We start from the raw sequence: 21,710 nt of genomic DNA, 5'->3' as shown, positions 1-21,710 counted from the left end.
TATATTACCTAGCATACTTTTTTTTTCTCAGATGGAGTCTCACTCTGTCGCCCAGGCTGGAGTGCAGTGGTACAGTCTTGGCTCACTGCAACCTCCACCTCGCAGGTTCAAGCGATTCTTGTGCCTCAGCCTCCTGAGCAGCTGGGATTATAGGTGCCCACCACCATGCCTGGCTAATTTTTGTATTTTTAGTAGAGACGTGGTTTCACCATGTTGGCTAGGCTGGTCTCAAACTCCTGACCTCAGGTGATCCACCCACCTCAGCCTCCCAAAGTGCTGGGATTACAGGCATGAGCCACCATGCCAGGCTCTTTTTTTTTCTTTTCTTTTTTTTTTTTTTTTGACACAGGGTCTCACTCTGTCGCCCAGGCTGGGGTACAGTGGTACGATCTCGACTCACTGCAACCTCCGCCTTCTGGGCTCAAGCGATTCTCCCACCTCAGCCTCCTGAGTAGCTGGGACCACAGGCGCGTGCCACCACCTCCAGCTAATTATTGTATTTTTGTAGAGATGGGGTTTCGCCAGGCTGGTGTCATCTCCAGGGCTCAAGTGATCTGCCAGCCTTGGCCTCCCAAAGTGCTGGGATTACAGGCGTGAGCACCGCGCCCAGACCCTAGTGTACTTTTAAACAACGGATATTGCATTACTTAACAAAGAACCATAATATGTACCGTGAGTGTGCGTACTGTTTTGAGGATATTAGACATTTGGGTCTAATAGCAAGAGAAACTCACAAAGAATAAATGTTAAAGGCAAATTATTGAGAATTAATTTGTGAAAATTTTAAATGTTGTGTTTAAAAAAGAATGAAGGAACTATACATTCGAACTTCTAAATTGTGCTTTTTGAAAAATTCTTTTTTATGTGAGGAATAACTAATATGGCCACTGAAAATGCAGCCGAGAAATACAGATTGCTAGTCACATATTGCAAGTAAACAAACAGACAAACAAAATAGGGATGAGACTGTGGCCAACTATGGTTTACGTTAAAGTGCCTGCGTTTGTTTTGCTACCATAAGAGTTATTTTCTGAGTTTCAGGCCAGGCGTGGTGGCTCACGCCTGTAATCCCACTTTGGGAGACCAAGGCGGACAGATCACTTGAGGTCAGGAGTTTGAGACCAGCCTGGCCAACATGGTGATACCCCGTCTCTACTAAAAATACAAAAATTAGCTGGGCGTGGTTGTGGGTGCCTGTAATCCCAGCCACTCGGGAGGCTGAGGCAGGAGAATTACTTAAACCTGGGAGGCGGAATTTGCAGTGAGCAGGGTTTTTACCACTGTACTCCAGCCTGGGTGACAGAGCCAGACTCCGTCTCAAAAAAAAAGATAAATAAAAAATAAAAATAAATATAAAAAAAAGTTATGAGTTTCCATCTTCTTTTTCTCTCTCTGCACACACAAATATGTATGTTTTTTTCTTCCTTCCTTTTCCCTCCTTGTCTTTTTCCCTCCCTCTCTCCCTCCTCCCTTTCCTTCCTTCCTTCTTCCTTCCTCTCTTCTTATCTCTATCTATTATGTATCTATCATTTTTCCAAAGCAAGAAGTCAGCTTTATATTTGATTAGGATCAGATACAAAGTATTATCCAATTCTCTCTTAGGTATCGTGATCCGGTCCACCGTGTGGTTAGGATTCCCAAATTTTGTTGACAGCGTCTCGGATATGAACCACACGGAAATTTGGCCTGCTGCTTTCTGCGTGGGGAGTGCGGTGAGTCCACCCCCTCTGCATGCCCTCTCCTCCCTACTTATGCTCCTCAAATCGCAGCAGCAGCAAACCCTGGGAGCCTGTTAGAAATGCAGGTTCTCACGTCCTGCCCCATCCTGCTGATCAGGAACCCAGCCCTCTCTGTGTTTTAACAAAACCCTCCAGGGGATGCTGCCCAGACACTCAAGTGTTGTTTCTCCCACCTCTTCACAAATGCATCCTCTGCTTACATGGGGCCACAAGCAAAACCAGCTGGCACAGAAAAAGTTATCAATCCACTGGATGCATTTTGTTTAAATATATACATAAATATATTAAATAAAACATATAAGCCGGGCACGGCAGCCCACACCTGAAATCCCAGCACTTTGGGAGGCCAAGGCAGGTGGATCACTTGAGGCCAGGAGTTCCAGACCACCCTGGTCAACAGGGTGAAACCCCGTCTCTACTAAAAATACAAAAATTAGCTCAGCGTGGTAGTGTGTGCCCATGGTCCTAGCTACTCAGGTGGCTAAGGCAGGAGAATTGCTTGAACCAGGGAGGCGGAGGTTGCAGTGAGCCAAGATCGCGCCACTGCACTCCAGCCTGGGTGACAGAGTGAAACTCTGTCTTCAAAGAAAAAAAATAAAACCACATAATTATATATAAACAAATTATTGAATAAGTAAATAGATATCATATATACACAGACACACATACACATGTATGTTACGCTCCATCCGTCACGGTGGTGCTCAGGTGAGTGATTTGAAGCACATTCCCTGATGCTGTGTTGATTGCCCTGTGCTGGAGCAGAATTGCCAGTTTCCTCGCTTCCCTGTCCTCAGTGGCTTCCTAACTGCATCTATGGAGGCTCTGTCTCAGCCCGCAGTGGCGAGACATCTTGACCTTGTGTCGTTTCTAACACTGGAGTCCCCTTACTCCATCTTCTCTTTGGAAGGACTGCCTGAGTCCCTCCTCCCCGTACTCATTCTTCCTCAGAACAAGAGCTTCTATCTAGTTCAAAGCCCCCTTGAGCCTGCACCTCAGTTTAAATGACGTATCTTGGAACTTCATCCTCCCTGCATACAAGTGGAGCAGAAGGCATAGTTCCTTAGTCAAATCCGAATGCCTACACCTATCCCAGGCCACACCCTCCTTGGTCCCAGGAACTGTGCCCACTTGTGTCCCGAGAGCTGTCACGTGCGGCTTCCTGACATCAGAGGAAGCCAGTGTCTGCCCTGCCGTCTCAAGGATGGGCTGGGCTTCTTGTACCTGTTTCCAGACATTTTGATGCAGGCTCTTCCCGATTGCAGATGTGGATCCAGCTGTTGTACAGTGCCTGCTTCTGGTGGCTGTTTTGCTATGCAGTGGACGCTTATCTGGTGATCCGGAGATCGGCAGGACTGAGGTATTCACCGAGGAAATGGGATTTCTGCCTTAGTTCTATTTTAGAGGGAAGATAAGAGATGGCACTGAGCGTTTAGAAGTATTTTGCAGTGTTGCAGACACCGTCATTCAGAATCTGTCAGCTGGCCCCTCCGCCTAGAAACATCCACGGCAGCTCATTTTTATAAGAGGCCAAAGGCACATTTAAAATATTAGCCAGGCACAGTGGCTTGTGCCTGTAATCCCAGCTACTTGGGAGATAGGAGGATTGCATGAGGCCAGGAGTTTGAGACCAGCCTGTGAAACTTAGTGAGAGTCCATCTCCAAAATAATAAAACAAAATCTTGAGGATTTTAAAAAACTTGAAAGCAAATAATTCAATAAATGAAATATTTGGAACTGGACAAATACTAAAACAGAATGGGCATGTACATAAACAATTTTATTGTTTATTTTTTACTTTTTAGAGACAGGGTCTCGCTTTGACACCCAGGCTGGAGTGCAGTGGTGAGAGTATGGTTCACTGCAGCCTCAACCTCCCAGGCTCAAGCGATTCTTCCACCTCGGCCTCCTCAGTCTGTACCTGGGACTACAGACATGTGCCACCAAACCTGGCTAATTTTATTATTTTTGTAGAGATGGGGTCTTGCTATGCAGCCCAGGCTGGTCTCAAACTCCTGGCTTCAAGTGATCCTCCTACCTCGGCCTCCCAAAGTGCTGGGATTACAGGCATAAGCCACTGCATAAACAATTTTTTATTATATTTAAAGGTTCAAAGGATGTATATATTGACACTTCATGCTAAATCTGGAACCTGAGAATGCCGGGGCTGGAGGTGGCTGCTTGGCAGGGAGTTACTCAGTGGTTAGTATCTGGGGCACTGGTGTGTTTGAACTGATGCCCAGTCACTCGTGAGCTGTGTAACTGTTGGCGAGTTGTTTAACTTCTCTGGACTTCTGTTTTCTCAGCTGTGAAATGGTACCTACCACACAAGGTCACTGCGAAGAGTAAATGTGATAACCCGTGTATATGGTTAAGAACAGTCCTGAAACGTTGCCAGCTCTTGATACCTATCAGCTGTTATAGTAGGTGGGATGCGCACGTGTTGAGGAAACATCCACATAGAAAGCTGAACTGACACAGAGAAGCTGGATGTGGCATGGCAGGGCTCCAAATCCAGGAAGCATTTGCCCCCACCAAGTTCATGGTCCACTTGATTCAGGTCCCCTTTGAAGGGAGCCCCTCCTTGCCTGTTTTTTGTTCTGGTTTTTGTTTAAATACAGCTTTGTAGGCCAGGCACAGTGGCTCACACATGTAATCCCAGAACTTTGGGATGCTGAAGCAGGAGGACTGCTTGAGCCCAGGAGTTTTGAGACCAGCCTGGGCAATACAGTGAGACCCATCTCTACAAAAAATAAAAAAAAGACAGCCAGGCATGGTGGGGTGCAATGGTGGTCCCAGCTACTCGGGAGGCTGAGGTGGGAGGATAGCTTCAACCCAGGAGGTCAAAGCACAGTGAGCCATGATCGTGTCACTGTACTCCAGCCTGGGCGACAGAGTAAGACCCTATCTCAAAAAACAATAGAAACAAACAACAACAACAACAAAAAACCCAGCTTTATAAAGGTCACCTGTTTAAAGCCTAAAATCCAGTGGTTTTTCGTGTATTCACAGAATTGCATAACCATCACCGTCATCGATTTTACACCATTTTAATCATCCCCTCTATATCTCTGTGGTGGTTATTAGTCACTCCTCACTGCCCCCTCCCCACAGCCCCCAGCAACCACTTATCTACTTTCTGTCTCTGTGGAGCTGCATGTTCTGGATATTTCATAGCAATGGAATCATACAGTACGTGACCTTTCGTGTTTGGGTTTTTAACTCAGTGTAACATTTTCACGGTTTATCCGTGTTGTCACATGTCTGTGCTTCATTCCTGTTATGGTCTGAATGTTTCTGTCCCTCCAAAAATTCCTGTATTGAAATTCTAACCCCTAAGGTGATGGTATTAGGAGGCGGGGCCTTTGGGAAGTTATTAGGTCATAAGTGGGATCAGTGCCCTTGTAAAAGGAGCCCCAGGGAGTTCCCTCACCCCTTCTACCATGTGGGGACACAGCAAGAAGGTGCTATCTATGAACCAGGAAGCGGGGCCTCACCAGACATCACATCTGCTATACCTTGATCTTGGACTCCCAGCCTCCAGAGCTGTGAGCAATAATTGTTTATAAGCCACCTAGTGTGTGATATTTTGTTATAGCAGCCTAAATGGACTAAAACAACCCCTTTTCATTGCTAAATAATATTCCAGTGTAAGGCTATACTACATTTGGTTTATCCATTTATCAGTTGATGGACATTTTGTGTGCTTCCATTGTTTTGACTACTTCCATTGTTTGGCTACTAGGAATAATGCTGCAACTGACATTTGTATGCAAGTGTTTGTGTGGACATATGTTTTCATCACATATTCCTGAGTATATATCTAGGTGTGTAATTGCTGAGCCATGTCGTAACTCTAGGTATAACCTGGTAAGAAACTGTTAAACTGCTTTCCAAGGTGAGTGTACCATTTTACATTCTAGCAGTAATGTGAGGGTTGCAGTTTATCCACATCCTTGTCAATACTTGTTATTATCTGTTTTAATTTTAGCCATCCTAGCATGTGTGAATTGGTAGCTCCTCATGGTTTTGATATCACTGATGAGTAATGATGCTAAGCATCTTTTCATGTGCTGATTGGTCATGTATATATCTTCTTAGAGAAATGTCTATTCACCTCTTTTGCACATTATTTCATTGGGCTATTTGGTTTTTTATTATTGAGTTGTAGGAGTTCTTTATATATTCTAGATACAAGTAGCATATTACATACGTGATTCACAAATAGTTTCTCCCATTCTGTGGTTTGTCTTTACACCTACTTGATGATATCTTTCAAAGCACAGAAGTTTTTCATTCTGATGAAGTCCAATTTTTCTATTTCTTTCCTTGATTTCTTATTCTTTTGTTGTCATATCTAAGAAATCATTGCCTAACCCAAGGTCACAAAGATTTAGACCTATGTTTTCTTATGGTTTGAATGCTTAAATTTAGGTCCACTTAGAATTTTTGTGCACAGGTGACTAATGGGTCCATCTTCATTATTTTGCATGTGGATATCCAGTTGTCCCAGCACCATTTATTGAATAAATTTACTTTTAAAGCCAATATCAGTAAATAGAGATCATATGTAGGCTATAGAATATATTGGGTAATCCCAGTAGATCCCTGCTCTAAAATCATTGACATTCCTTATGTAGATCACATCATCAACTTTGGTCTCTCTGGCCTGAAGTTTAGTGCTTACTTCATTTTTATGCTTGTTCCTTCCATCTTTTTACCTTAGCTCCCAAACTCTTACACATCTGAACCAAACTGAGATATGCCTGGTTGTGAAAATTCTCCAGGGAAGATAGTCAAGGTCAGAGCCAGCCAATTAGGTGTATCAGTGAAGATTCATTTTGGCTACATAAAATATATATGATAATAATGACTTAAACAAGGTAGAGATTTCTCTTTCATGCTAAAGATGTCCAGAGGTAGGCAATCCAGGACACTTGCGATGGACATCAGGGACCCAGGTTCCTTTGATTTTCCTGCATCACTATGCTATTGTGTGACTTCCATCCTCAAAGTGTCATGGCCCAATATAGCTGCTGGTGCTCCAGTCATCACACCTACATTCTGGGCATCAGGAAGTGGGAAGAGAGCAATGCAATGCAATAGAGGCCTGTGTTCCCCTGAGCCAGCTTTAAGTAGTGTCTTGGGCATTTCATACAATGCCAGTTACATATTATCGGTCAGAAGTTAGTTGTTTTTTTTTTTTTTTTTAGATGGAGTTTCACTCTTAGTTTCTTTTCTCTTTTTTTTTGAGATGGAGTTTCACTCTTAGGGTGAAAAAGATAGAGTTTCACTCTTTTTGCCCAGGCCAGAGTGCAATGGCACGATCTTGGCTCACTGCAACCTGCACCACCTGGGTTCAAGCGATTCTCCTGCCTCAGTTTCCCAAGTAGCTGGGACTACAGGTGCCTGCCACCATGACCAGCTAATTTTTGTATTTTTAGTAGAGATGGGGTTTCGCCATGTTGGTCAGGCTGGTCTCGAACTCCTGACCTCAGTTGATCCACCCGCCTCGGCATCCCAAAGTGTTGGGATTACAGGCTTGAGCCACCACGCCTGGCCAGAACTTAGTTTCATGCCACACTTAGCTGCTAAAGGAGGTAGGAAATAGACTCTGTGAGCCGAGCATGCAGCTGCCCTCATGACATCCAGGTTATGTTACTGAGGGAAAAAGGAAATATGGCTTTGAGTAGGTAATCAGCAGTGTGATACAGCCGTGGCCCTGCAGCTCTCATGATTGGCATGTCTCTGAGCATCCCTCAGTGTTGGAGAGGTTGGAGGTCTGACACAACTGTAGGTCTTACAGATGCCAGTTATGGGTAGAAGAAGCGTCTCAGAGTGCTGGAAGGAAGCTGGGAGAAGAGTAATGCCCCCTACTGCCGTAGGAGGATATATTACTTCACCTCCACCCACGGTGGGGATGTGGGGGAAAAGGGATGGGGTCCCATAGGGCAATCTGAGAACTGTCTGGACCCAGAGGACAGACAGGGCCCTGAGAAGCTGGGACAGGCAATCATGAAGCCCTCCTTACCCCAAGGATAGTATTTGGGAGTTCATTTGGAGCTCAGTGATCAGAAGGCAGGATGTTGGGACCAAGGGTTTTCAGCCCCTGGGGGGCGCAGGCTTCTCCTGATCTGCTGTGGATTGGGGTTCAGACTTCTGCCCCGGTGTGGGTTTCAGAGGCCCAGCCCGAAGTCAGGGTCTGGAATGCAGAGATTCTGCACTCTCAAACACCCAGCCCTTTGCAGAAAGCCTCTCTGTTAGTTATCTGAGTCTCATACAAAGCTTCTGGTTCCTGGCCCACATTGCTGAGACATACCCCCAACCCTCACCCGCTCCCAGCCCAGCCAGGCTAGGGAAGGGCCACGCCAGGAACCAGTCACAGTGTGGGAGGCAAAACATGCTGAAAGTGTTTCTTTTCCTCCCGAAGCTCTTTGGGCTTGTTTCTTTCCTCTTGTCTCATTGTAGAAAGGTGTCCTTTCTCACTCAGATCCCTTTGTCTACACAGCTGATCTTCCAAGTTGAAGTCCCGATGGGGTGGGGGTTGTGATATTTGCCAGGAATCTGGTAGGGTTTTGAGTGACAGCCATGCATCCCATGGAGCTCCAGCCCCCTACCCCACCTCGTCCCATCAGACAGGAGAGGCAAACCCAAGACTGGATGACACCAGTCAGCTCTGCAGAGCTTCCATCTTCAGTCTTCCTGCGGCATCTGGAAGGCTGCGGCCTCAACTCCTGGGGGAAATGGGGTGGGGTGTATGGAAGTACAAAGATGAAAGCTAGAGACTGTGCAAGAATGCCAGCTGTGCAGGGCATGGGGAGGCGAAAGTCAAGTCCCCCGCTCTCCTCTCGGGAAGCATGTAGTAGCTGCTGGTTTTGCAGAGACAGCCTTCCCAGGTGGGACTGAGCATTCAGACTTGGCTATTAGGTGTGGAGGTGACTCTGGAAGGGCTTGGGGATAGGAGCTCCTTGCTTATCGGGTGAGCCGGGTATTCAGGAGGCATAAGGCCTCTCTCGCTGGGGGGCTGTGAGGGCCCACACAGCTGAGAAGGAACCCCACGTTCATGTCCTTCTGTTGGGAAACCTCAGGTTCAGTTTTGCTGCAGATCCACCTGGATTCGCTTCCATGCCAGAGGATCAGGTAGGAAAAAGCAAACCAGACAAGCCCAAGCACAGCTCCTCCTCCCTTTCCGACATCTCCATAAAAAACTTTGCAGTCACAGCCATTGGCTGATTTCTTCTCTAAGCTATCCCCTCATCTTTTATAACTAGTTTTTTTTTTTTCAGATTCTGTTTTTTTCAATTATTTTTATTTTTATTTATTTATTATTTATTTATTTTTTTGAGACGGAGTCTTGCTCTGTCGCCCAGGCTGGAGTGCAATGGTGTGATCTCGGCTCACTGCAACCTCCACCTCCCAGGTTCGAGGAATTCTCCTGCCTCAGTCTCCTGAGTAGCTGGGACTACAGGCACCTGCCACCACACCCAGCTAATTTTTGTATTTTTAGTAGAGATGGGGTTTCACCATGTTGGCCTGGCTGGTCCTGATCCACCCGCCTTGGCCTCCCAAAGTGCTGGGATTACAGGCATGAGCCACTGCGCCCGGCCTTTTTCAAGTTTTAAGGTTTATCTTATTGCAAATTTTTTTTTGAATAGGTGAAAAGAGCCCTTCAGTAGATTATCAGACTTACACTTAAACTGACATGGTCCTGTGGCCCACAGAGGCTTCTGTGACCCAGTCCCCAACACAGCCCTCCCTCTGTCCTCTCTCACCCTCTCCACTCCAGCCACACCCAGCTCCCAGCTTCTAGAAGGAGCCTGTATTCCTTTTTTTTTCTTTCTTTCTTTCTTATTTTTAATAGCTGCGTCTCACTCTGTCATCTAGGCTGGAGGGCAGTGGCATGATCACAGCTCACTGCAGCCTTCAACTCCTGGGCTCAAGCAATCCTCCCGCCTCAGCCTCCTGAGTAGCTGGGGCTACAGGTGTGCACCTCCAGGCCAGGCTGCAGCTCACATTCTTTGACTTGTGGCCTTTTCCTCCATCTTCAAAGCCAGCAATGGTGGGTTACGTCCTTCTCAAATTCCCTCCTCTCTGGTTCTCTGCAGCTGATAGTCCCTGCTTTTCTGGATTCTGGCAGTTACATTGGCCCAACCCAGATAACCCAGGATGACTTCCTTATCTCAAACATCCTTAACTTCATCACACCTGCAAAGTCTCTTTTGCCATATAAGGGAACATATTCACAGGTTCCAGAAATTAGGACAGGGACATCTTTAGGGAAATGTATTGGGGCTATCACAAGTGTTTATCCACTTTAACTTATAAACATAGTCTCTGCCAGGCATGTTGGCTCATGCCTGTAATCCTAGCACTTTGGGAGGCTGAGATGGGAGGATTGCTTGAGCCCAGGAGTTTGAGACAAGCCTGGGCAACATAGCAAGACTCCATCTCTACTAAAAATAAAAATAAAAAAGTTAGCTGGGTGTGGTGGTGAGTGCTTGTAGTCCTAGCTACTTGGGAGGCTGAGGCAGGCTTGAGCTCAGGAGTTTGAAGTTACTGTGAGCTATCATTGTGCCACTGCATGCCAGTATGGGTGACAGAGGGAAACCCCATCTCTTAAAACAACAACCACCACAAACATAGTCTCATCTTTTAGATTAATCACAGCTACGAGCCTGACTTCATGTAAAATCTTCTCCATCCAGCTATGGCCTCTGGGGCTGGCCCCCAGCAGGGGCACAGGCTGGAACATTACACTGATTCTTCTATGTCATCCTCTCAAGATGGTCACTCCCATGCAGGCAGGGATTCTGTTTTTTGTGCCTAGAACAGGCATGATCTTTGCTCAATAAACATTCAGCCAATGTACACTGAGTGAGACATACTGCGCTGATACAACTCTGATTCTTTTAGTTGAGACGTAACTTAAATACTGTAATATTTGCCCTTTAAAGGTGTGCAGTTCAGTGGCTTTTAGTGCCATCTGCAAGGTTATACATCAGTTAGCCTCACTATTACTAGTTCCAGAACATTTCTACCATCCCAAAAAGAAACCCTGTACCCATTAGCAGCCACCCCCCACGTCTGCACAATCACACAATATGTGCACCCTTTGTGCCTGGCTTTTCACTCAGCATTGTTGCTGAGGTTCACCCATGGAGTAGCATGCATCAGTACTTCATTCCTTTCAACTCGATATTACCTTTGCACGTGCTGACAGCCATCTTGTAGGTTAAGGGTGTGGGAAGTGTTTCCTATCACTGGCCCCTCTTCTGTAGAGAATGTGCACCGGAAGGGAAATCCCAGAGTAACAGCGCTGATGGTCCAGTACATGTCTCCACCTCCCTGAGCACAGGATGCTGGTAAATCCCATTGCTGGGGCCGCCTGATTGTCCTCAAAGTGAAGACAGCTGGGCATCCACGGCAAGCCCAGCCTTGTGGGAAAGTGGAGGTGGGCGGGGATGGCCAGCCTGCCCTGGAGGGCAGCGTAAGTAGCAGAAAGCAGCCAGGCCTGACGTCCACCTGGCCCCTTAGCGTAGTGGCACAGGAAGGCCGCAGAGGGTTTCCGTGTTCACCCAGCTGAGAGGAGCCACTCACGGCTCTGAGAAGTGGGTCTGGCCGAGGTGATGCAGCTAGTTAATGTGCCAGGTGTTTGCATTCGGTTCAAACCTGTTGAGCCTCAGAGCATCCTCCTGGGATGAGGCTGTAAGAGGAGTAAGTGGGGAGGCTGGGAGGAGCACCTGGCGAGTGCTGTGCCCGTGAGGTGCAGTCTTAGTCCGTCCAGGCTGCTATAACAAACATCACAGACTGGCGGCAGCTTATAAACAGCAGAAATGTATGGCCGGGCGCGGCGGCTCATGCCTGCAATCCCAGTACTTTGGGAGGCCAAGGCAGGTGGATGACTTGAGGTCAGGAGTTTAAGACCAGCCTGGCCAACATGGTGAAATGCTGCCTCTACTAAAAATACAAAAATTAGCCGGGTTGGTGGTGGGTGCCTGTAATCCCAACTACTCGGGAGGCTGAGGCAGGAGAATTGCTTGAACCCGGGAGGCGGAGGTTGCAGTGAGCCGAGATTGCACCACTGCACTCCAGCCTGGGTGACAGAGCAAGTCTCCATCTTGAAAAAAAAATGCCATCTGACCCAGCAACTCCACTCCCACGTATACACCCCAAAGAACTGAAAACAGGAACCCAGCCAGGTACAGTGGTTCATGCCTGTAATCCCAGCACTTTGGGAGGCCAAGGTGAGGGGATCACTGAGGCCAGGAGTTTGAGACCAGCCTGGGCAACATAGTAAGACCCATCTCTACAAAAAATAAAAAATTAGTTGGGCATGGTGGTGCATGCCTGTGGTCCCAGCTACTTGGGAGGCTGAGGTGGGAGGGTTGCTTACGCCTAGGAATTGGAGGCTGCAGTGAACTATGATTGCACCACTGGACTCCAGCCTGGGCCACAGAGTGAGACTTTATCTCAAAACAAAACAGGAACTCAAACAAATACTGGTACATAACACATGTTCATAGCAGCCCTACTCACAGTAGACAAACAGTGGAAACAACCTAAATGTCCATTGATGGGTGAATCTTGGCCCATGTATACAATGGAATGGTATTCAGTCAGAAAAAGGGAAGAAAGGGCCGCCGCTATGGCTCACGCCTGTAATCCCAGCACTTTGGGAGGCCGAGGCAGGGGGATCACTTGAGCTGAGGAGTTCAAGAGCAGCCTGGCAACATGGCATAACCTCATCTCCACAAAATATACAAAGAAATAGCTGGGCATGATGGCGTGTGCCTGTGGTCCCAGCTACTCAGGAGGCTGAGGTGGGAGGATTGCTTGAGCTCAGGAGACAGTTGCAGTGAGCCGAGATTGCACCACTGCACTCCAGTCTGAATGACAGTGCAAGACCCTGACCCTAACCCCTACAAAAAGAGGAAAGAAAGGGCACAGTGGCTCATGCCTATAATCCCAGCAATTTGGGAGGCCAAGGTGGGAGGATTGCTTGAGATCACGAGTTCAAGACCAGCTTGGGCAACATAGCAAGATACTGCCTCAACAGAATATTAAAAGAAACAAGGGAATGAAGAAACTGATCCATGCTACAACGTCAGTGAACCTGGAAAGCATTATGCTGCGTGAAGGAAGCCAGGTGCAGAAGGCCACGTAGCATATATTTCCATTTACATGAAATATCCAGAACATGCAAATCCACAGAGACAGAAACTAGATTAGTGGTTGCTAGGGGCTGGGGGATGGGCAAAGGGGAGTGACCATTTATATTAGTCTCTTCTCACACTGCTATGAAGAACTGCCTGAGACTAATTTATAAAGGAAAGAGGTTTAATTGACTCACAGTTCAGCGTGGCTGGGGAGGTCTCAGGAAACTTACAATCGTGGCAGAAGGCCAAGGGGAAGCAGGACACCTTCTTCACAAGGCAGCCGAGCGATTGAGGGCCGGGGTGGGGGTGGGGGGGAAATCCCCTTATAAAACCATCAGCTCTCGTGAGAACTCACTTACTATCACGAGAATAGCATGGGGGAAACCGCCCCCATGATTCAATTACCTCCACCTGGTCATTTCCATCCTCCAACCACCTAACCACTTGATTTCCATCCAACAGTGATTAGTTCAACTTGTTCTATCCCTTGGGATTTTGGAGATTACAATTCAAGATGAGATTCGGGGGGAGACACAAAGCCTAACCATATCACCAATTAATGGATATGGATGGGGTCTCCTTTTGGAATGATGAAAACATTTTGGAAGGAGACACTGGTGATGGCTGCAGAGCATTGTGAATGTACTAAATGCCACTTTGTTGTTCACTTTAAAATAGTTAATTTTATGTGATGTGAATTTCACCTCAATGGAAAACAACCAACCAACCTCAGCAGCACGAGGAAACTCTTTGCCGAGGGGCTTTCCTCTGTGTACATTTTCCTGACCTTTCCAGAGCGCAGGAGCTGGCCTGGCAGTTCCAGGCAGGCCTCTGTGCCCCACTGAGCTGTGGCTGCTGTTGTGCTTGTCCCCTAGCACCATCCTGCTGTATCACATCATGGCGTGGGGCCTGGCCACCCTGCTCTGTGTGGAGGGAGCCGCCATGCTCTACTACCCTTCCGTGTCCAGGTAAGTTGGGACTCCAGCGCCCCAGGCAGCCCCATCCTTGGCTCATAATGTGTTGTCTTGCAGAGAATACATGAGCCCCGACCCACAGAGTGGGCGCCTTGGAGGTTAGGCCGTTGTCTCAGGGCCACATGAGGCCATGCTCACGGCCCAGCCGCAGAGGGCTGACTACAATAGCTTGGAGAATGACCCTGGAATCATTCTCCCTGGCTCTGCCTTTCTCGTTTGTGTGCATAGGCGCCCATGCACACAAGCATGTAGGCAAAGCTTTCCGCATATTTCCCTCCACGTAAGGTGTATTCCCAGCCCCTGTATTGGTACAGTTTTCTCATGCCCACTTTTAAGTATTTGGTCTTCAAGCTTCCTCTGGATGAGCAGGTGAGCTTAACATTCTAGGAATGAGTGTAGGATAATGTGGAAGAGGCCATAAGGATCCCTGGGCAGAGCTTATTCTCTAGCTTTGCTTCCTACGCTTTCTCACTTCTCTTCTATCCTCCACACAGAGGGAGATGTGGCCGCTGGAACTGTCTCAGGCATTTCCTCAAGTTTACATTCCTGTCCATGCAACCCTCAGTTGCAAAGCCAAGGTCTTTCCAAGGATATATACTCTAACTTCCAATGGAAAACTGGAAAATAGAAGTGGACAGTGTCTTTGTCTGTGATCTTTATACCAGGGATCAACACAGTGTAGCCCTCAGGACAAATCTGGCGTTCTTCCGTTTTTGTAAATAAAGTTTTATTGGAATATAGTCACACTCATTTCTTTATGTACTGTCTGACTGCTTTTGCATGACAACATCAGAGTTGAGTAGTTGCCTCAGAGACCACAGTGTGGCCCATGAAGCTGAAAATATTTACTATCTGTTCCTTTACAGAAAAAAATCGACAGAAAAAAATTGGTGTAGATAATTTATCTCCCTCTTTTCTCGCTTCTTGCGGCTACTCAGTGAGGATGTCTCCAAATTGGTGTTGCCTTGTCAACCATGAATACAAGCAGGGAGCTCTGTATAGATCCATCCATACAGTCTGCTTTTCTGGGGAACTTTAAAAGGACAGATGCAGTGTCAGCAGCTGTTATAACGGAATGCACTTAGTTGGAAAGGGAGTTTCTGTGATTCTCCCTCGCCTGTGGGACCCCAGAGACTCCTGGCAAAGTTGCATCTGAGCCTGAGGGTGCCATTGCTGCAGGGCGCACAGGGAGCCTTGAGGTGCTCCCAGGATCTTTAGGAGCTGTTCCTTTTAAGCATCTTATCCTTAATCATCTCTTCATTTTCACAACGCCTGACCCAGGGCGCTCGGTGTTCTTCATGCTCACAGTCTCACTCTCTATTTGTCATTTCCTTTCTGTCTTTGCATCGGAGTCACTTCTCTTTCTCCTCTTGTTTCTCTTTCTCCTTTCAAGCCTTTCCAGATTGAATTTTAGCCTCTACAGCTAAAGTTAAAACCGCCTGTTAAAAGAAAGTGGCAGCGTTGAGAGGTGGTATAGTAATTCTTCCTATGGCAAGAGGAGACGGGTATTGCATTTTTCCCACCTGATTTTTTTTTTTTTTTTTTTTTTTTTTAACATTTTCTGCCACTTTCCCCTCTGGTTTGACAACTCTGTCAATATTAAGGGTGTTTAATTTATTTTTTGTCATTCTCCCTTCCGTGGCCATGAGGCTGTTTGGTTAGCCCCTTTTCCACCTCCCTCTTTGGTTGAGCTGGAGCAGACCTCCCTCCCCTTTGCCTTCAGTCTCCTCTTCCTCTGTGCCATTTTGCTTCTCTCCTACGTTAAGCATTTCGCAGCTGAGAGTTGTTACCTTGGTAACATATGTTTGTGAGGCCCTCCAGCACATTCTGTGGTGACCAGTGACTCCTATGACCCCTCAGTAGAAATCTTTGTCCTTTTCTCTGACAAGAAGCTCTGAAACTATTGTTATCCATAACCATGAGAACACATTTCCTCTGAAATATGCAGCTGGCATATTTTCAGTTGTTCAAGCCCAGGGACTAGATTTTATTCATGTTATTGCCCAAAACCATGTAGTAAGTACTCAAAACCTCACTATTTAATGGAGTGCCTTTGTCTCTACTTGAATTGCGTTTTTTCCTTGAGACCCAGTGCAGGGAATCCCCCATCCCAGGGTGTTTTTCTTTCCAATCTTTTCCCAGCAGGAACCTTTAAAAGCTTCCTCCAGTGGAATGCCTTAGGGGTCCTCCCATTTGTGAGACAGAAACATGGTTGATCTCCCTTACTCTCCTGCAATTTATGGCTTGTTCCAGACATGAGAAATGACTCACATTTCCTTTGGGCAGTCAGAAGCAGATTTATGCATTTCCCTTTTTGTTCTCATCCTCTTATCTTGACTTCCAGATAAGTAGATGTCTTTTAGCCAAAACTTTGCTTTTGAGAAGAATGACTTTGGTTTTCCTCTCTCAGGTGTGAGCGGGGCCTGGACCACGCCATCCCCCACTATGTCACCATGTACCTGCCCCTGCTGCTGGTTCTCGTGGCGAACCCCATCCTGTTCCAAAAGACAGTGACTGCAGGTAAATACTAGGGAAGCTCTCTGGGTACACGGCCACTGGGAGCGGCCCCATGCCTCGGGCTCAGACAGTGACACATGTTGTCCTGGAATTCTCCAGGACAGTTGACCTCATTTGTCATCCTCCAGAGACATCAGCAGAATACAGCTGCAGAAAGTAAGCAGGTTCAATAAATGAAAATGTGCAGGCCTCTGCCCGCACAAGTTCTGTGCCATCGTTTGTTAGCTCAGTGCCAGGACTAGTTGACTTTTCACTTCTGTACTGGGCTTCTCCTGGGTCGGCTGCAGGAGTGCCCTTGGACGACTGTGGAGGTGTGAGAGGAACAGAAGGAGAAGAGAAGGGAGGGGGAAGGGACTGAGTCTGTACTGAGGCGGCTCCAGCCCCATAATGCACTTGGCTGATGTTTTTTCTCAGATGGGCAGGAAACAGGAAGTGGAGCACAGGAAATGAGTCAAGGTCAATGGTTAGAAAAGGATAAGAGTAATGAAGTCGTTGACAACATGTCTGGGAAAGACTTCTAGGCTGGGGCTGGAGACCTGCAGTCCAGCCCCTACTTTCCCCTCGAGGAAGTATGTCCTGGAGTGAGCCTCCCACCTCCTCAGGCTGCCAGAGATCTCTCAAGGGGAGAATGGGAATAAGGAAATTTGCCTTAACTGAGAGGGCCTTTGAAGATCACCTGTTGATTGTTGAACTTTTTAAAAACATTGTTGAGAGTACTCTATCATTGGTAATAGGAAATTATTGTGATTCTTCAGACCATTCTCTTCATATCTACACTTTTTGTTTTCTTTTTATTGAGACGGAGTCTCGCTCTGTCACCCCAGGCTGGAGTGCAGTGGCGTGATCTCGGCTCACTGCAACCTCTGCTGCCCATGTTCAAGTGATTCTCCTGCCTCAGCCTCCTGAGTAGCTGGGACTACAGGCAAGCGCCACCACGCCCGGCTAATTTTTTTTGTATTTTTAGTAGAGACGGGGTTTTGCTATGTTGGCCAGGCTGGTCTTAAACTCCTGACCTCGGGTGATCCACCCACCTTGGCCTCCCAAAGTGCCGGGATTACAGGCGTGAGCCACCACGCCTGGCGCATATCTACATTTAAATATAGTGTGTTAAATATAGCATTTTAAAACAAAATCTCATCAAAAATAGTGATTTGAGCTGATGGAAATGACTTATAGAAAAAAGACTGAAAAGAAATACACTAAGATGTTAACAGTGGTTACCTCTGGGTGGACGGACCATGGGTCATTCATACTTCTCTAAACTTTTAAATATTTTCTAACTTGTCTATAAGAAGAAATTAAATTTTTTTCAATATTTTAACAAGTGTGCACTATTTTTACTTTTTTGAGATGGAGTTTCGCTCTTTTGCCCAGGCTGGAGTGAATTGACGTGATCTCGGCTCACTGAAACCTCCTCCTCCCAGGTTCAAGCGATTCTCCTGCCTCAGCCTCCCGAGTAGCTGGGATTATAGGCATCTGCCACCACACCCACCTAATTTTTGCATTTTTAGTAGAGATGGGGTTTCACCAAGTTGGCCAGGCTGGCCTCGAACTCCTGACCTCAGGTGATCCACCTGCCTCAGCCTCCCAAAGTGCTAAGATTACAGTTGGGAGCCACTGCATCTCTATTTTTATAACAGAGAAAATGAGCTTTTAAAAATATAGTTTCTGAACTAGGAACATTCAAATAAAATTGGGAAATTATTTATTTATTTATTTTGAGACGGAGTCTTGCTCTGTCACCCAGGCTGGAGTGCAGTGATCTTGCCTCACTGCAGTCTCTGCCTCCTGAGTCCAAGGGATTCTCGTGCACCAGCCTCCCGGATAGCTGGGATTACAGACGTGCACCACCATGCCTGGATAATTTTTGTATTTTTAGTAAAGACAGAGTTTCACCATGTTGGCCAGGCTGGTCTCGAACTCCTGACCTCAAATGATCCACCCACCTTGGCCTCCCAAGTGCTGAGATTACAGGTGTGAGCCACTGCACCCAGCCAAAATTGGGAGTTAACATAGTAATGTGCCTGTGTTAATTTCATAGTTGTGAAGAACATCCCCATGGTTGCATAAGATGCTTACATTGAGGGGAATCTGGGTAAAGGGTAGGGGTATACAGGGACTCTCTGTGCTATCTTTTATCTTTGCAACTTTTATGTAAATCTAAAATTATTTCAAAGCAGAAGTTTAAAAATATGTATATTCCTTAGGGTCTATGAGGACTCCAACCTGGAAGTTGTGAGGAATGAATGTCAGTGACTTGCTTTGCTTCCTGCCCCTCTGGCCTTGCTTGTGGGCTCACACCTGCTTCCATTGCCTTCTCTGTCACTCCGTAAACATGAATAATGAACACCATACATAGTTCCTTCTGTTCTTCACAGTGGCCTCTTTACTTAAAGGAAGACAAGGCATTTACACGGAGAACGAGAGGAGGATGGGAGCCGTGATCAAGATCCGATTTTTCAAAATCATGCTGGTTTTAATTATTTGGTAACCTTTCTTCTATATATGTGTATTTTTATTGCCGGTGGGAAGGGCTATGGAAACAACTTGCCATGTTGCATGCGTGACCAAAAGTTCCAAAGGGAAGAGCCTTTGGGAAGGAAATCTTTGAGACTGTGCTAGGTGCCCTTTGAGGAAAGGCACAGAGGACAGGGGAGCAAGTCCAAAATTCATGAATTTCTGGAAAAACATTCAAATCTACTCAAATTATATATAAAGCCCTTAGAAAATGAACACCCAAGTTTAGTTTTGAAATGTCCCAACCATGTGCATTGCTGGGGTTAACCAAAACAAAGGGGTTGTGTATGCTTTTTTTTTTTTTTTTTTTTTGGAGACAGGGTCTTTCTCTGTCACCCAGGCTGGAGTGCAGTGGCTCAATCACAGCTCACTGCAACCTTGATCTTTAGGGCTCAAGTGATCTTCTCACCTCAGCCTCCCAAGTAGTCTTACTCTGTCACCCAGGCTGGAGTGCAATGGCACGATCTCAGCTCGCTGCAACCTCCACCTCTCAGGTTCAAGTGATTCTTCTGCCTCAGCCTCCCGAGTAGCTGGGATTACAGGTGTGTGCCACCACACTCAGCTCATTTTTGTATTTTTAGTAGAGTTGAGGTTTCACCATGTTGGCCAGGCTGGTCTCAAACACCTGACCTCAAGTGATCCACCCGTCTCGGCCTCCCAAAGTACTGGGATTACAGGCGTGAGCCACCACACTCAGCTGGTCATGCTTTATAAACTCACCCATTTGCCTCACTCCTGACACCAGAATTCCTGTGCCTGACAGAGGGGCAAGGGCACGTCTTTGGTCAAGAAGGTTGGAGAACGGCCTGAGCAGTTTGTCTCTCCTCATTTTTCCTGTCCAAACCTTTCAGGTGGATACTTTGAAAACAGACCTGTAACCAATGCAAAACATAAAACTGGAATCAGAACATGCTGCACTGTGGTGAATCAGTACCTTGCAGGCAGGGCAAGTACTTATGATGTTAAAAATTCACCTGCGCGGGTCGTGGTAGCTCACACTTTGGTAGTTGGAGGCAGGAGTATTCCTTGAGGTCAGGAGTTCAAAACCATCCTGGGCGATACAACAACAACAATTAGCCAGGAATGGTGGCACATGCCTATAGTCCCAGCTACTCGGGAGGCTGAGGCAGGAGGATCACTTGAGCCTAGAAGTTCGAGGCTACAGTGAGCTATGATCATGCCACTGCTCTCCAGCCTGTGTGACAGAGCAAGACCTTGTCTCTAAAACATAATAGTAATAATAATTCACCTGATATGAGCTTTGTTTGGACACCTTTCTTGGAGATATATAAATCATCTCCTACTAAAAATACACTCAGTTCAACATTTCATATTTCACTGAGCCACCTAAAATAACATTGAAAAATACTATTATAAAATGTCAAGAAAAAATTGTTTTGATCTCCATGAAAACTGTACGTTGCTCTTCAAACAAAAAATGAATTCTGGGTTATTTGATACAGTGCTAGAACCTTACACCCTGATGTGGTGTTGAGTGGTACCATTGGAAGGATTTGCTGATCTGTGCTTTAGACTGAGAAAACGAATTATGTTTTTTAAATTAAATTCTTAGTGTGCTGGTTCCTCTTAGTCTCATTTCTTTTCTTTTTCTTTCTGAGACAGGGTCTCACTTTGTCCCCCAGGCTGGAGTGCAGTGGCACATTCATAGCTCACTGCAGGCTCGATTTCCTGGGCTCAAGCGATCCTCCCACCCCAGCCTCCCAATTAGCTGGGACTACAGGTGCACACCACCACACCTGGTTAATTTTTTTATTTTTTATTTTTAGTAGAGACAAATTTCATTGTGTTGCCCAGGCTGGTCTCAGACTCCTGGGCTCAAGCAATCCTCCTGCCTCAGCCTCCCAAAGTGCTGGGATTACAGGAGGGAGCCATTGCACCTGGCCCTCTTAGTTTCTTACTGCAGAAGTGGCCATGTCTATACCGGGAGTTAGTACTTTTAGGTCTTGGTAGAAATTCTTCTCTGACTCTCCAGCATTTAAAAACGAGTTTCATTGCATGTTCTCTTTACCTGCTGCCATTTTCTTTCTAACAGTTGGTTGTCGAATATCATCAATGAAAGCCTTTTATTCTATCTTGAGATGCAAACAGATATCAATGGAGGTTCTTTGAAACCTGTCAGAACTGCAGCCAAGACCACATGGTTTATTATGGTAGGTCAATCTATATTTTATTTTAATTAGTTAATTATTTAATTAATTTGTTTCAGAGACAAGGTCTCACTCTGTCACCCAGGCTGGAAAGCAGTGGCATGATCATAGCTTACTGCAGCCTTAAACTCCTGGGCTCAAGCAATCCTCTGTCTTGGCCTCCTGAGTAACTGGGACTACAGGTGTATGCCTCCACCCTGGGCAATGTAGGGAGACCCCATCTCTTTTTTTAATTATGTATATTTAACACTTTCTGTTTGAAAAAAAATCAGAAGAAAAAGAAGCAGTCAGAAGTACAATATATTATATTTAAATACAGGATGAGCGAAATAGGCTCCTGGCCTTAGTGTGCTAGCTGGCTGTTTTGTTTGTTGTCGGGATCCTTATTAAATGCTTCAACTCTGGTCAAACAGTTTGGTGCAGTGTATCAAAGCTCCTGGCAGTCTCACAATATCAGAGCATGGATCTTGAAGGAATGCTTCAGACCATGAAAAAGCCACACAGATGAAGATATTCCTGGTAGCATTATCCTTCATAATTGTAAAGCATTATAGGCAACCTGGAGTTCCAAAAAAAAAAAAAAAAAAAGAAAGAAAGAAATGTTTAAGTAAATTATGGTCTTTCATCTTGATGGACTAT

At 46.2% G+C, this 21,710-nt stretch overlaps 1 protein-coding gene across 1 annotated transcript in view; it reads left to right on the top strand.

Annotated features, from left to right (window-relative positions):
* The window catches only part of GPR143 (G protein-coupled receptor 143), a 42,622-nt gene that overhangs the window by 3,598 nt on the left and 17,314 nt on the right, over nucleotides 1-21,710 (top strand). Inside the window, exons 2-7 of the mRNA XM_019019379.4 lie at nucleotides 1,603-1,712; nucleotides 3,005-3,099; nucleotides 13,771-13,863; nucleotides 16,280-16,389; nucleotides 18,765-18,873; nucleotides 20,957-21,074. Of these exons, the coding sequence (XP_018874924.1) occupies nucleotides 1,603-1,712; nucleotides 3,005-3,099; nucleotides 13,771-13,863; nucleotides 16,280-16,389; nucleotides 18,765-18,873; nucleotides 20,957-21,074 (635 nt within the window). The remainder of the gene's footprint in view (nucleotides 1-1,602; nucleotides 1,713-3,004; nucleotides 3,100-13,770; nucleotides 13,864-16,279; nucleotides 16,390-18,764; nucleotides 18,874-20,956; nucleotides 21,075-21,710) is intronic.

The sequence above is a fragment of the Gorilla gorilla genome, chromosome X, assembly GCF_029281585.2.
Source record: "Gorilla gorilla gorilla isolate KB3781 chromosome X, NHGRI_mGorGor1-v2.1_pri, whole genome shotgun sequence".
NCBI classification, from domain to species: domain Eukaryota; kingdom Metazoa; phylum Chordata; class Mammalia; order Primates; family Hominidae; genus Gorilla; species Gorilla gorilla.
The sequence above is the reverse complement of the archived record's forward strand: the minus strand, read 5'-3'. Positions and strand labels throughout refer to the sequence as shown.